This window comes from Brassica napus, chromosome C1, assembly GCF_020379485.1.
Source record: "Brassica napus cultivar Da-Ae chromosome C1, Da-Ae, whole genome shotgun sequence".
In the NCBI taxonomy this organism is placed as follows: domain Eukaryota; kingdom Viridiplantae; phylum Streptophyta; class Magnoliopsida; order Brassicales; family Brassicaceae; genus Brassica; species Brassica napus.
The window spans coordinates 20,226,161-20,240,488 of NC_063444.1; the positions used below are offsets into that span (position 1 = coordinate 20,226,161).

The 14,328-nt window shown below is 32.9% G+C and overlaps 3 protein-coding genes and 1 long non-coding RNA gene across 7 annotated transcripts; 3 read left to right on the plus strand and 1 right to left on the minus strand.

The window, feature by feature from the left end:
* The first annotated feature begins 919 nt into the window (after positions 1 to 919).
* LOC106349042 lies at positions 920 to 2,008 on the plus strand. Its single transcript, XM_013788924.3, has one exon. It carries the CDS (start codon positions 1,087 to 1,089, stop codon positions 1,921 to 1,923), a length of 837 nt encoding a protein of 278 aa, XP_013644378.1. The 5' UTR covers positions 920 to 1,086; the 3' UTR covers positions 1,924 to 2,008.
* LOC106349045 (protein S-acyltransferase 10) lies at positions 1,919 to 4,071 on the minus strand. 4 transcript variants are annotated; one of them, XM_048745933.1, is made up of 10 exons: positions 3,910 to 4,070; positions 3,553 to 3,833; positions 3,392 to 3,467; positions 3,154 to 3,253; positions 3,040 to 3,073; positions 2,664 to 2,747; positions 2,488 to 2,571; positions 2,341 to 2,406; positions 2,139 to 2,196; positions 1,919 to 2,019 (listed from the first exon to the last, which is right to left on the minus strand). In XM_048745933.1, exons 5-10 carry the CDS (start codon positions 3,048 to 3,050, stop codon positions 1,978 to 1,980), a joined length of 345 nt encoding a protein of 114 aa, XP_048601890.1. In that variant the 5' UTR covers positions 3,051 to 3,073; positions 3,154 to 3,253; positions 3,392 to 3,467; positions 3,553 to 3,833; positions 3,910 to 4,070; the 3' UTR covers positions 1,919 to 1,977. The 4 variants fall into 4 exon arrangements, with proteins under 4 accessions (XP_048601890.1, XP_048601893.1, XP_048601892.1 ...); XM_048745936.1 differs by lacking the exons at positions 3,040 to 3,073; positions 3,154 to 3,253 and having other exon boundaries at positions 3,712 to 3,833; positions 3,910 to 4,071; XM_048745935.1 differs by lacking the exons at positions 3,040 to 3,073; positions 3,154 to 3,253 and having other exon boundaries at positions 3,910 to 4,071.
* Positions 4,072 to 6,033: 1,962 nt separating this feature from the next.
* Positions 6,034 to 7,803, plus strand: LOC125579870. Its single transcript, XM_048743763.1, has 8 exons — positions 6,034 to 6,156; positions 6,281 to 6,548; positions 6,629 to 6,725; positions 6,836 to 6,960; positions 7,114 to 7,135; positions 7,223 to 7,358; positions 7,451 to 7,650; positions 7,740 to 7,803. The coding sequence occupies exons 1-8, from the start codon at positions 6,034 to 6,036 to the stop codon at positions 7,801 to 7,803; spliced, it is 1,035 nt and encodes a 344-aa protein (XP_048599720.1).
* A 4,678-nt stretch (positions 7,804 to 12,481) lies between these two features.
* Positions 12,482 to 13,629, plus strand: LOC111201924. The gene is made up of 2 exons (XR_002654860.2): positions 12,482 to 13,150; positions 13,378 to 13,629. It is a non-coding gene; the product is annotated as an uncharacterized LOC111201924 (long non-coding RNA).
* Positions 13,630 to 14,328: the final 699 nt, after the last annotated feature.

The window sequence follows — 14,328 nt, forward strand, 5'->3', positions numbered from 1 at the left end:
AAAGAACTATATATATATTTATATATATATATATTATAGTTTATATAAGTTTTACAATATTTTTATGAATTAAATTTTGTTATATTAGGAACTAGAATTTTTTCTTAAAATGTTTTATTTTGTAATGAAATGTTATTATTAATTTTTTCAATTATTTTTAAAATTTTATTTTATTTACGGATCAAATCAGATATTCTTTAAAATTCTAAAAAAAATTCGGATATCCGAGTCACCGAATATCCAGGTGGCTAAAGATCGAATCGACACAAATGCCTCCAAATACCCGGATATTTGATATGTGCCCACCCCTATTTACGGATACAATTTTATTTTTTTTATATAAAAGAAATTCATTAATGTCAAGGCCTTTTTTATTTTTAATTAATTTTAATTTTATCTTTTATGTATTGTTTTGAACAAAAATGTCATTTAATATTAATTAACAATACAAGTATTTTTATATATTTTTACATACACATACAAGTGCACCTTGATGTGAGCACTTTGTAACTAAGTATTCACCACAACTGAAGTATCTAATTTTTTTTTAAGTTGAAATATTTTTTTCTTAAAGCTTCTTTCACTAACGACCAAATTGTAGTAAAATGATTTGTCTTAATAATTTTTTTTTCTTTTTTTTGAATTATTATCTATTTAGAAACTATAATATGAAACCTTTGGTTGACTATCTAAAATTCATAACATAAAAATAAACAAATAATAGTAATTTTTGTTTTTTTACCGAAAAAACCAAAAAATCAAACATTTTAACAGAAAGAACCAAAAAACGTAAAACCGAACCAATATCCAAATTAAACAGATTTATTGTCTTTTTATTGAAAATAATGAAAATAATAATCACATTCCGCGTAAGCCGCGAATTATTACCTAGTTTATAATTAACTGAGACGTAAAAAGAAAGAACATTAAGTAGGCTTTGATTGAACAAATCAACTTTGTCCCCTTCACGTGTCTTTTACATTCACAAGTCTAAATAATATTTCATTTGACCTATCTGTCCCTAGCTCTATATATATTCAACTTCAGCTTCTTTCTAGCTAAAGCTTCTCTCTATTTTCATCTTCAATGGCTGCCTCCTACCACGTTCGCTCTTCTAGCTTACCATCTCGGCTACACTCAAGTGGTCTCAGTCATATCCAACTCCTCCTCAAGAAGCTACCTACCGATAATAATAATAACAGCCTCTCACTTCTGTCACAGCTTTACCACTCCGTCTCTCATCTCTTCAACGAATCACCTTCTTCATTACTACTCCCTCATCACTCCTTCTTTACTCATCTTCTTGATCTCTCCCTTGTACACCTTGACTTGTGTTCCAAGCTAAGAGACATCACTTGCCGCATCAAGGACTGTCTCCGTGACCTCCGTTCTGCTTTCAGACGGAGGAGACACGGTGGAGATTCCACCATCCGCCGCCACGTTATATCCTTTATCCGCTCCAGGAAAGCGGTTCACAAGGATCTAGCTAAGCTACTCTTGTTGCTGAAACATGCCGACCACTCCTACTCAGGGCCAACTCATCATTTGATCACACTGCTCCGACAAGTTTGTTCCCAGACATGTCTTTCTTTTAGGACAGTCTTGTTGTCGTTATCCACATCAGTACCAAAGCCAAGACCTTCTAAGTGGGCTTTAGTTACCAAATTGGTGATCAAGAACGTTACTAATACAGGTGCTCAAGTTCAGACAGGACACAGAAACGAGTACCAGTTGATGGATGAAGAACTACAAAGATTCTGCACGGCGAAAGAGATAAAGAAGGAAAGAATCAAGTCATTGAACACAAGCTTAGATAAAGTCGATATTGTAGTTGAAGATCTGGAGGAGACGCTTGAAAGCTTGTACAGGCGTATGATCCAAGCTAGAGTCTCTCTTTTGAACATAGTCTCTTTGCATATATGATTAATTTTTATTTTATTCACTGGAGTCCATGTGTATATATGTATACAACTTCACTCATATTTTAAGACAAAACATGTTACCTTCACTGATCAAACCCTAAAAAAAAAAAAAAAAAACTTAGCAACAACGACATTTCAGCATATCTAAGCAAGTGTAGGATCTTGATCTATCCTCAAGTTCGTAGGCAGTGGGCAACGAGTCTAAAGTATCGTTACCGCAACAGACGTTGTATAGATTCCTCTGCTAAAAGGATGCACTCGTTCCGGCATATTCCTAACAAAAACAATAACAAGCTCTATTATCACATATCCAATGTAAACAACCGATCAACAGACACATTTTAACAGTTATACAAAGAAACTTAGTTTTCTCTAAAGTAACTTGGTGTTAATTACTATAGAAGATGAGTTGAGATACCTCATGTATGGAATACGTTTTCGTCTCACAAGTTCATAAGTGCTTTGATTCGTCAGAATAAGGTAGCTGCAGGAAGCCAACGTAAGCAATTAGAAGAAAACGTATGAGATTGCGGTAAGTATCAGGAAGAAGTTAATACACACACACCTGTGAAAAAGCAAAAGAAGCAGCACGAATATCAAGGAGATCACCAATAGGACAAGGAGTAGTATGATAACTGCATTCTTCCACCTGTTCACATTAATTCATGTTTAAACTCATTAGGATTTGCTTAGAACTAAGCCAAAACACGAGAAGGAGATGAAAAAAAGGGGTATTAATACCAAGGCTTGGCTACGTTAGTCAGGTAGTCAATGTACATGATGAGTGTCCAGATGCATAGAGCACTCTCCTCACAGATGTACCACCTGAGATCATGAAAACAAAACAAAACTTAAATTACAGTCCAGCTTTGGTTTCTCTAACATGATTGGACAATTGTAACACAGTGCAACTCTCAGGCTTTGGCAGGGGTTTTAGCAGAATTTAGAATGGTTTTTCTGGCCTACGCAAGTTCCCAACCAAACACAGTGATGATCAAACTGAAGAACACATCGATCACAGTCATGACAGTGTTTGGCTCGCGGAGGCTGCAAGCAAAACATTTAGGAAGGAAAAAACTAAAAACAAGTTGGCCAAATGAAACATAGGGAGATTGACCTGCTCCACATGACAATAGCCGCATGTCAAATTTCTGCAGGTTATATAAATAATAGCAACAATTCAGTATCAGTAACACTCCTTCCTACAAATAGTAAGCGTAGGTTTAAGTACCTTAAGGATGTTACAAGTCCAAAACCATCTTCTGGCACCTGAGGCTGATTCTCCTTCGACAGTAATAACTACGCTCCCAGTTTTTTCTGGAAGCATGTCGCTTAAATAATGACATAATGAAAAGGTATAAAGACAACAACAAGAGTGTGACACACAGACAGAAGCTGAAGTAGAACTCAATTCCCTAAAATTCTTAGTGGACGAGATCAACAAGGACAAGGATAATAACAAGTCTTACAAATGATGTGGTAGGTGCGTTTCTGTACATTATTGCATTGGTTTCGTCAACATCCCTCATTGCATCAATAACATACCTAGAAGACGAGAAAGGAAGAAGCTTTTAGGGACAGTGCTGAAACAAATGAAGGCCTATATATATACATATAGAGTGGAGATTACCCAGGCGAAGAGCCACAAGTGACGAAATACTGGAGAAGAGTGACAGAGAACAAGAAGAAGTAAGAGGACATGTGCGTGCCTGTTAACAGAGTACAAAAAGAAAAGGTTGAGATCTTTAGAGGTGATTGAGTAAGCCAAAGGAGATGAGGAACTAACTACCATGGATGTAGCCTAGTTTTCTCGACGAATTGAGCATCGCAAACCAGAAGGAAGCCGATGAAGACGAGGTGGAGCGCAACTAGTGCCAATTTTAGAAACAGAGAAGATCTTCGAACTTCGAACTTGCAAACAACCAAATTTGGGTCAGTGAATCACAACTTAAGATCTAAATAAGGAGACATTATAATTAGGGGTTACCAGGATCAGAGAGGCAAGGAAGGACGGTCCCTGGTTCGAATAAGATGTCCAAGATGCAATCTTGTAGAGCTGTCCAAACTCGACAGAGCAAGAGAGAGATAGTATAGATTATTAGTCGGCCATTGCCTGATTTTCTCCTGAGACTCAAACAAGACGACGATGGAGATGAAAACATATTATTGTGTTTGAAGATCTTACTTTAGTTGGGCCTCTTTTTGTAAATTTGGCCCATTTAAAAAAGTTGGAAAGCTATGGGCTTTAGATTTAGTTTTTTATGTAAAATGGTTCCGAGAAGCCGGTTTAAACTTTAGGAGGATGAACTGACTTGAAATCCAAATATAGCGGCCAGACAACTTATCAAACGATACGAGGGTTTCCTAATTATGTTCTGATGGTTGAGTTAGAGTCTGTTGAGTCTAAATTTCAACTGGACTGAGAACAAATATATGAAAAATATCAAAAAAAGTCTACTTTGATCAGGTGATTTTTGAGACAAAGTTAATCCCCTTTTTATTATCTCACCTTTAGCTCATGTGTTATTATTAAAATTTTTATCTCTTAAGTGGCAGCACCACAAGCTCTCTTTCACACCCTATATTTAAAAACATTTTGTTAACTAGATTAATTACAAAAGTTGCCATTGATCATTAGATTATAACTTGACATCCCCTATATATTAAAGGAGAAGCACTTAAAAAAATTTCCTCAAAAGTCTAATCTGACGTGGCTTCATGAGAGGTTTCTATTTACAAAATAGCACACGTGTCACTTGGAGAACCTATGTTAAAAAAACGCAAGCTTTAAATGCAAACAAAACTTTCCTTAATTTTTTTGGCCCTTCTCAGACATAACATTCACGTTAACCGGGTGTTATTTTCTTAAGTGCTTATGTTGGTTCTCCAATTCTCCAAGTGTACGTGATGTGTTGGTGTTCGATGACTACGTAAGAGGCATAGTGAATTAGCTCTTTGCCAAAGCATTAACAACACGGTCAGCGTTTTGGTGTGCATCGAATTTTTTAAAAAAAAAAGAACTGCTGAATCAAGTAACCTTATAACATGGTTATTGAGATTGAGATATTGCAGAAAGGAACGTGGAAGAGATGGTAAAGGAAGGAGCAATATGGGAACTGGTGAGGATCTCAAGAGAAAGCCCGACAGAGCCTAAGATGGAATATGGGAACTGATGAGGATCGCAAGGCGCGATTTACAGAAGACATAAGTTCTCTTCACAGGACTCTCACTTCAAAGTTAAAGAAGTTAAAACCCCGCTTCACGGGATATCAACACGAAGACGCCTACGTTCAGTAAGGAAAGTGGGACTCTGTTTCTTCATGCAAAATTCATAATACATTATGCTTCAGTTTCTTTGGATAGTTCGTTTTTGTGTAATTTGCTTTGAGTGCCGGTGAGTTCAGCTCCCAAGAGTAGCGTTGTACGCATATTTTAAAGGTTTTGATGTTAACATATATTTTTGGTTGGTAAAGATCAATGCGGTTTCGGAAAATATTTTTCGAGCGCATATGCATAAGTGGTGTGGTTGAGATCCTCCTCAAAACACGGCTCTTTAAAAGTTTGGATGCAGATCCATGCAAACATGTTAGAAAATATATACATAAATTTTTTATATAGAATGTCTTAAGATTACAAACCAAGCTAAGAGAAGACCTCGAGGTTAGATACACTTAAGAGCTTGACAATCAAAGTATCCTAAGGTACATGCAATGGACTTCACATGCAGATATGTCTCATACAAAAATGAAAAGCGACATATAAAACTCTATGGTGTAAGACTATATAGATTGTGTTCGTTTTGTCACATCAATTAATAACGTAACGAGTTTTTGGTAATGTTTTGATTTATGTTAAATGTCAATTTTGTTTATTAGTTAAATCTAACAGACCCACGTTTTATAGAAAGTTGGTTATATTGCTTGGTCCGGAAGTGTATTTTGAGTCGTAATATATTTAGGATATTTTGACATTTACAATAACTAGGTTCTTGCCTTATTTACAAAGGGTACGTATATTCTTACCTAATCTTAATACGATAGTAAATATATTAACCCTCGCCTCTATTAGTCTCCATCTCAAAAAAATAACCTAGAGTACGTTAGACGTTAAGATGGCTAAATTATTTGACAAGGTTATGGACTTGAGTCCTGCGAAAACTACGTGGAAAATTAAGGTCAAGATAATTCGTCTGTGGAGACAATACTCCGCAGGCGATATTGACAGTATTGAGATGGTATTAATTAATTCAAATGTAAGTTGTTTTGGTATGATGATCCAGTTTCGGAAATCCATTATTATTATGCATACTTTATTGAAATATATTGGTATTTATATGGTTTTAATGATACGCATGACAGGGGGATACGATTCATGCAACTGTTAATGAGGATGTGGTTCCGATCTTTGAATCTTTCCTCGAAGAAGGTGATTCGAAGATATTCATCAATTTTTCGCTTTCTCAAGCATGTGGCTCCTATCGATTAACCAAGCATCCTTACAAAATTTGGTTCCAAGCCACCACTCGGATTCGACTTTGTGACGATTTGCCATACAGATTGACTGGTTTTACCCATGTTAATTTTCGTGAAATCTTAGACGGAACTCTCAGCCCTGAATACTTGATCGGTGAGTCTAAACGAAATAGATGTTGTGACCATGAACCGTGATCACAAATATTATACTTACGTTTTTTTCTTATTTTGTAGATATTATGGGTCAGATAGTAGAGGTAACTCATGTTGAAATTGTATCTCTTAATGGGAAGGATACGGAAAAGATTTCATTGCTCTTAAAAAATGAAGAGTGAGTAAAACGATTTAATATAGTTTCGTTTTTATTTTTTAACGATCTACTATAAAAAAATTTCTGCTTAACATGCTCACCACCATAACCTTTTATATTTTGATCCTCAGAGATGTTAGGATTCCATTGGTTGTATGGGGAAAGGTTGCACTAGATCTAAGCGAAGCAATTCAACTTCTTTCTGATCGAACTCTTATTTGTGTTATGAAGTTTGTGAAGCTCAAAGTATGGAAAGGTAAAAGTTTTTTATTTTCATGAGGTTTCTTATTTTTAAGGATCCTTATAAATATGATATTCTTATACGTGGAAAACATGTTCTTAAAAGATGAGTGAAGCGTATGCAATGCATACAATGTGTCTGCCGTGTTCCTTAATCCGTTTATTGAAGAAGTTGAAGCTTTTGCAAAATTGTAAGTTTGGAAACATTGTTTGAAAATAGTGGAGTTGTATTTGTTTTGAAAATCTTTTATCAGTATTGATTTTCATAATATGATTAGGTTACCAAAGGAAAATATATCTTTGGCAATTGTGAAGTCTAAACCACTTTCCATGGTGTCAATGATGTCAGAGGAAGAAGACTACTTCGTGAAAACGCCACAGAAAACAATATCTGATATTTTGGAGACGAGAAAGGTTTCAGTATTTTCAATAATTTGAGCACCTAATCATACGTTTAGTTATCTTATTGTTTATACATATATACATATCGTGTTTATTTTTTTTAGGTTGAGAGGTGTTACGTGAGGTGCACTATAGCTGCAATTGATAATGATATGGGTTGGTACTATATTAGTTGCAAAGTGTGTGGTACAAAAGTAGATATGTTGCATAATAACGTTCACCCCGGAGGAACCTATGAACTGGATGTTCGTTGTATGCTCTACTGTACTAAGTGCAAAATGCTTAATCCTAAGCTCAAGCTAAGGTACTAATATACACCCGAGTTCCTTTTTCTTGCTTATCAACAATTGTATTAATTCTATTTAGATGTAATTTTATATTTACGTATGCTAGGTACAAGTTGCATTTGGTAGTACTAGATAATACAGGCCACACCAAGTTGCAGGGCCGAGCCTGAATAGAAGCAGATAAAGCATGTGCTTTGGGGCCAAACAAGATTTATATATTTAGGGGGCCAATTACAACAAAAATTTTACATAGCTATATTGGTAAGGACCTCGGGATGCATAGTGGAGGTCCTGAGTTCTATTCTTAAATCTGCAGCTGTAACCATTTTCTTTGTTTTTTTAATTATGAAGGGCCAAAAAAGTTTTTTTTTGCTTGTGGACCGAAAATTTTCAGGCCCGGTTCTGCCAAGTTGTTGGTGCTAGATAATATTGCCCTGCAATTGCTTTATCAGCCTTGCTTTAATCCAACGACACATATCACAAGTGAAGTATGGCCCCTACTTCAATTTGTATAGTAATGTTTGTTTTGTTTATATTCAATTTAGCCTGTATAACTAACTGACGAGCCGTTCGATCGCTGACTCTGTTTATTTTGATTATAATATGGAACTTACATCTGAGGAGATTAATAGAGTGACTTGATGATGTTTATAAATATTTTTATAATATGAAGTTTTCAACTGGCGGAGTTGGAAATTCATTGTCAAGGAATATACTTCTAGAATGTTCGACTTATGGAGTAGTATAAGATTAAGAGATTACAAACAGAATAATAATAAAAGATTACAAGCGAACAAAACTTTAAAGTCGTAAATTTTTAAGAATATTAAAAAAAAAATATTTGACATAAGTTTAATTTGATATATACTAGGATATAAAATGAATATAAGATATGTCAAATATATTCTTTTTAATAATATCCACCGAATATCCAATGTAAGCATAGCATTCTAAGTTTGTTATTTTGTATGAGTAATATATATAAGAAAAACCATTGGTTATTCCTAATATATTGAAATTCTATTATTGCAGGATTCCAAGCATCGATTTCTGAAGTCTCGAAGTTATTCAATCTTATTTTTCCTTTGAATTTATTTTTACAATACCTATTTATATTTAGATCATTCTTTGTATTTGAAAGAATGAGATATGCATACTTATTATAATGGAATTGAGATTTTTGATTTAAAATAGTTTTCTAATTCTTACTGACTTCTTTGTAGTTTTTATATAATTACTACATAAATTGGCCAATCTATATCCACCTCTTTAACACCCAAAACTATCAATCCAAACAAACTAATATCCAAATTAATCAGATTTAATGTTTTTTTAATCTCGCAAAGTCTAAATTTAATCATCTCATCCCGCGCAAGGCGCGGGTTACTACCGAGTAATATACTATAAGCTTTGACTAACAAGACAAAAGAACACGTCAACATTTAATGCGCAGTGCTACGGTTACGCAAATTAGAAAAATAAGTTAATGCATAGTCATTATTAGTTCCCTATATTCATCAAAAATATTGACCCATGATATATTTTCGTAATTATTATTAGTTTCCTTGCGGCATTCTATATTAACAAGGTTGAAGGATTCATATACTTCACTCCTACAATAAAGATTTCATAAACCCTTATACTCGATGGTCCTTACGTTTTGTGAGTTTTTTCTACATAACCTAATTTATGAAGACGTTGACCAAGTCGTGTAACTATATTCTTATAGTTAAATAGATTGAGACAAAAATATTGTTTTGGTTTTTACAAGTATTCATCATATAGCATTTTATATATAGTTAGACATTATATATATATATATATATATATATATATATATAAACACAATTTAAGTTGCAACAAATTATGTCAAAAAAAAGTTGCAACAAATTAAATGTCAATTTATAATTCGAGTTTTACAACACAATTTATAGTTAGAAATATCCATGAACTCCATACAGTATATATAGTCCAGGGCACACATTGCTACAAATTAAATGTCTAACTATATTGTTATAACGATGGTCTTATTAATTTCTAAATCATAACGATGGTCCATCAAATATACTTCAATGGACAATGTAAATGATTTGTAGCTTAACCATTTAAGATAGATAGATAAATAAAAAAATTAGTTATAGCATAACACTAAGTTTATTATCAACAATTATATATTTTAGAGACAACCAATATTGTTCTTGGTTTTTTTGACTATACACAATACGTCTATTTAATAATAACAACGTTACATGATTCATCGTTGTGTATGAGACTCCATTTTACTCAATGTTAACAAAGTTTTCTGCAAAACACATTCCATCATATATATTCATATGAGTTAAGGAAACTTTATTTTAAAATTGTAAGAACTTCATTTAAAAATTTATAGAAATCTAAGAGCCCATATAAACATTCAGCTTTATCAAACTTAAGGTCATGTAGACAAAGATTTAGAAATACGGTTCAGACATGCAACTGACCGGTTCAAACATGCAACTGAATGTTTCGTACTAACCGGGAATTAGGTAAGTGAATGTTTTAGAAATACGTCTAGGTTTGAAATTCCCGATCCTATGAAATTTAAACTGATTGTAATCAGTATTCAAATACAAATTCAAATCTTAGGTAATATTCAATAAACGTGATTTGCAAGGACAATTGTACATGATTGTTAAAAGTAAACTTTTAATAAATTTGACATATTTTTAATTCACGATTTTGGTAACATTTAATTATTACGTGTTTTCTAAATGGAAATTATTTTACAATACCTTAATTATTGGTCAATAATCTGTTCCGCCAATAATTTTGATAAATTTTTGGTAATAATAGGGAGTCGACTATGATTGCAAAATTTTATAAATTACTTGACTGGTGTATATAAGGAAGTTAGATTCTGGATTCAAATTTTTTAAATAAATTAATAATCTTACTTTTAATGATTTTCTTCAATTTTGTCATATAAAACGAAGTTTGATTATGTTGTCAAATTTAAGGTAAGTTTTAATAAGGGGATTGAAGCGCAAGTTATGTGAAATTAAATAGGTAATATTATCTTTAATTACGGCGATTTGATTTTGTGTCATTAACCGTACACCGGTTTGAGTTCTTAGTATATATATATATGTTGTCTACAATGCATCGAATCACCACACCCTTCTTCTCGAGATTAATTATGAAAACATTCTCGCAAGCAAACTCATGGCTGGCTTTAACTCCGTTTCCGATTTGAAGCCTTTCAAGACAATGTAGAGAGTGATAGTGAATATTGAACCAAATGATGTTCCATAAATCGATGCTTTCAGAAAGAGGTTTATCATTTCGTTTAGTGAATTTGGTAAGTAGGTATGTTTAGTTTGCTAAACTAATTCTTTATTATTTCTTTCTATAGGATTGAAAACCAAGAGTTCTAAATATCCTTTTCATATCATTTTAGTTTTATCAGTTTTTTATTTGTTTCCTTATAATTTGTTTTATCAGTTCCATAAATCGATGCTTTCAGAAAGAGGTTTATCATTTCGTTTAGTGAATTTGGTAAGTAGGTATGTTTAGTTTGCTAAACTAATTTTTTATTATTTCTCTCTATAGGATTGAAAACCAAGAGTTCTAAATATCCTTTTCATATCATTTTAGTTTTATCAGTTTTTTATTTGTTTTCTTATAATTTGTTTCTTTCGTATTTTATTTTTCTATTGCTTATGTTTCTTTTGATCCTATAATGATAATTTTTATTATGAAATCAGTCATTCTATTTCCTATGTTTTGTTTTGTCTTAAATTCATAATAAATTAATATAAGTTTTTGCATACTGTTATATATTTTTTCATAAAATATATCTAATTTACACCTAACCAATTACACAAGCATTTAAAAAAAACAAATAAGCTTACATTATATATACATGTACAATTTCGTTTGATATATATCATTAGATCTAATATTTGTGCATATAACTTTAAGATTTCTAATATCTATAGATTAAAAGTAATAACTTTAAAACCAGTCATATTATATATACATGCACAAATTCAAATTGATAATATCTTTAAATCTACTCACCCGCGCCCTGCGGGTTATCACCTAGTAGTATCGTATTTAAAGTTTTCAATCGATCCAAAGAAATCTTTTGTTGAGTCATGTCTATAAGACAATGAAATAAAATATAAAATATGAAAGTGTTATTTATAGAAACTATTTCTCTTCCTCTTGTTCGAAGAGAGTATTTATAGTTGTAAATCTCCCTTCCTTTATTTTGTTGGCATTTATTATATAGATTTATTTAAAAAATATAAAAGGAAAAAAGTACTAAAATACATATAAAATAAATTTTAAAAATCTATTTTTTGTTTGTTTTAGAGCCTATGATAATAGTGAGCTGGGTTGCGTCCAATCTATTTGCGTATCATTTCCATGTCTATTAAATACTCGAAAATAAGAACAATGAATTTTCTTAAAAGTGTTTTAATTTAATTAGTTTGAAATATAAACGCTTTAGCATTAGGATTTCTGCCTAAGTACTCAGTATTAAAATAATTAAAAAAATTGAAATGGATTTTTCTAAACTCCAATGAAATTATGAGATTCAAAAATATGTGTCACTTTGTGAGGGATTTATATATTTAAATTTACTTATATTAAAATTATTTGAATTTAAATTGATGCTCTATTTTGTATTTGAAATATTGTTTTTTTTTTTACATTTTGATAAATGCGTTTTAGTTAAAAACTAAAATATAAATTGAAATATATAAAAAAAAATTGATGGTAAACTTTACTGAAAAATATAAAAAAAACTTTAACGTGATTAAAAACAAAATAATAAATAAAGTATATAATGATGGTCTTCAACTCCGGTTCAAGTCAAAATTCTAAAGAAGCTTCCTTCCTTTATTTTGTTGACAGTCACTATTAACTAAATGTAAAAAGAAGACCAAACACTTTTCTTGTCTTCAAAAGTAGTAAACAAAAGGCAAACATAATCAAGTAGAAACTAGAAAGAAACGAGCATGCGAGCACGTTCGTTCGTTAAGAATCTTAAGATAAACAAATAAAAATGGAGAGCACATCATCTCGTTCCCTTAAAGCCAACGTCTTCGCTTTTATTTACTGTTTACGTTTCCTTCTCCACGTTTATGTTTATTAAAACAAAACCAAAGCAGAAGACAAGGCTTTCCCAACATGGCCAACTCCAAAAGATTGTAAGGAGGAAACTTCTTAGCCGATCTCACAGAAATATCACAACTAAAAAAGACATTGCCGCCATTAAAATCCAAGCTTACTACAGAGATCACCTGGAAAGAGATAAACACATTTCAATTTGAAACCTTGTTTTAAGTTTTTCTTTTGGGTGCAAATGTTAAATCCTTGTTTAAAGTTGACCATTGCTAGTGGTGTAGGGAAGGAGAGCATTCAAAGAGTCGTGTGAAGCTTAAGGCGGTGGCGAAAGGAGTGGTTGTGAGGAGACAAGCTAGAATAGCCTCACATTATATGCATGCTCTTGCTCGCTTGCAGGTTACGGTTCGTGTTTCTCCCATTAATTCCCATGAACTAACCCTAAAGTTTGCCATTGTTTCTTCTACCTCTCCGGTGCTTGTGACATCTACATAACACCATTGTGCTTTTAAACAAACTCACCGCTTTGTGACTTTTGTATATGTAACTAGTTAACCCTAATAACCTGCAACTTTACTCATAAACAACATCAGTCTAGCTGACATTCTCTCAATTTATTTCATGGAAAGTAGCAAGAAATACACATTCTAAAAGGATCCATAGAGTATATAAAGGAAAGCGAATCACAAGCAGTGGAAGAGATTTATACTTGGGACCGAAGCTAGTGGTGCCTTGGATGGGAAGAAAGGGTAAGGCTTCCATGGAGAGACCCTATATTACCTGGTAGTTGACTTGAATCTACAGAATTTGAAAGTTATAAGCAAGATCAGTTACCTTTGTAGAGTTTGCATCAATAAAACCATCAACAGAGTCTCTATTTTCAACACACATAAGCAAAAGTTAATTAATATAAGATGTAGATCTACAAGAAAAAGAAACAGAGGTAGATCTACGAGAGAGCACTAAGATATTGGCGCGGCTCAATCAGATATCTAAGAGAATGCATATAATGTGGTTCAAGAAGATCTGAATGAACCAGGCCAATATCAAAGGGACTCTTTCGTGCTGGTTCAGAGGAAGCCTATTGAAAATAAAGAAAGATAAGTGTGAGGAGAAAGTGAGAATGTCTGTGTGGTGGGAGTTATAAAGGAGAGGGGATTAAATTAGGGTATGATGAGAGAAGGCAATGGAAGGTATGGAGCATAAAAACCACATCTACTACCAACGCACAAAAGCTAGGTCACCACCCCCTTCACTCTCTCTCTCTCCTTATTTCACCTTCCATTACACATGTATCCATCAATCCAAACTAAACTGGCTATGCAATGAGAACCAAAACTCCTTTGTCTGCTCCTCTGCCTTTCCTTCTTGAGGTTCATAACATTTTAAAAAATAATATATACTATAACCAAAAGAGATTGGAGGAAGAAGTTAAAACAACATCGAAGATGCTCTGTAATAAATATTATGGAATCTCGCAGAAGGAGATGGGGACACTGGCTGCCTGCAACCATTAATGGTCTTGCTGATTTCTCTATCTGTCTTTCTGCTTCTGACAGCCTCAAGCCAGTTATGAACCTTCT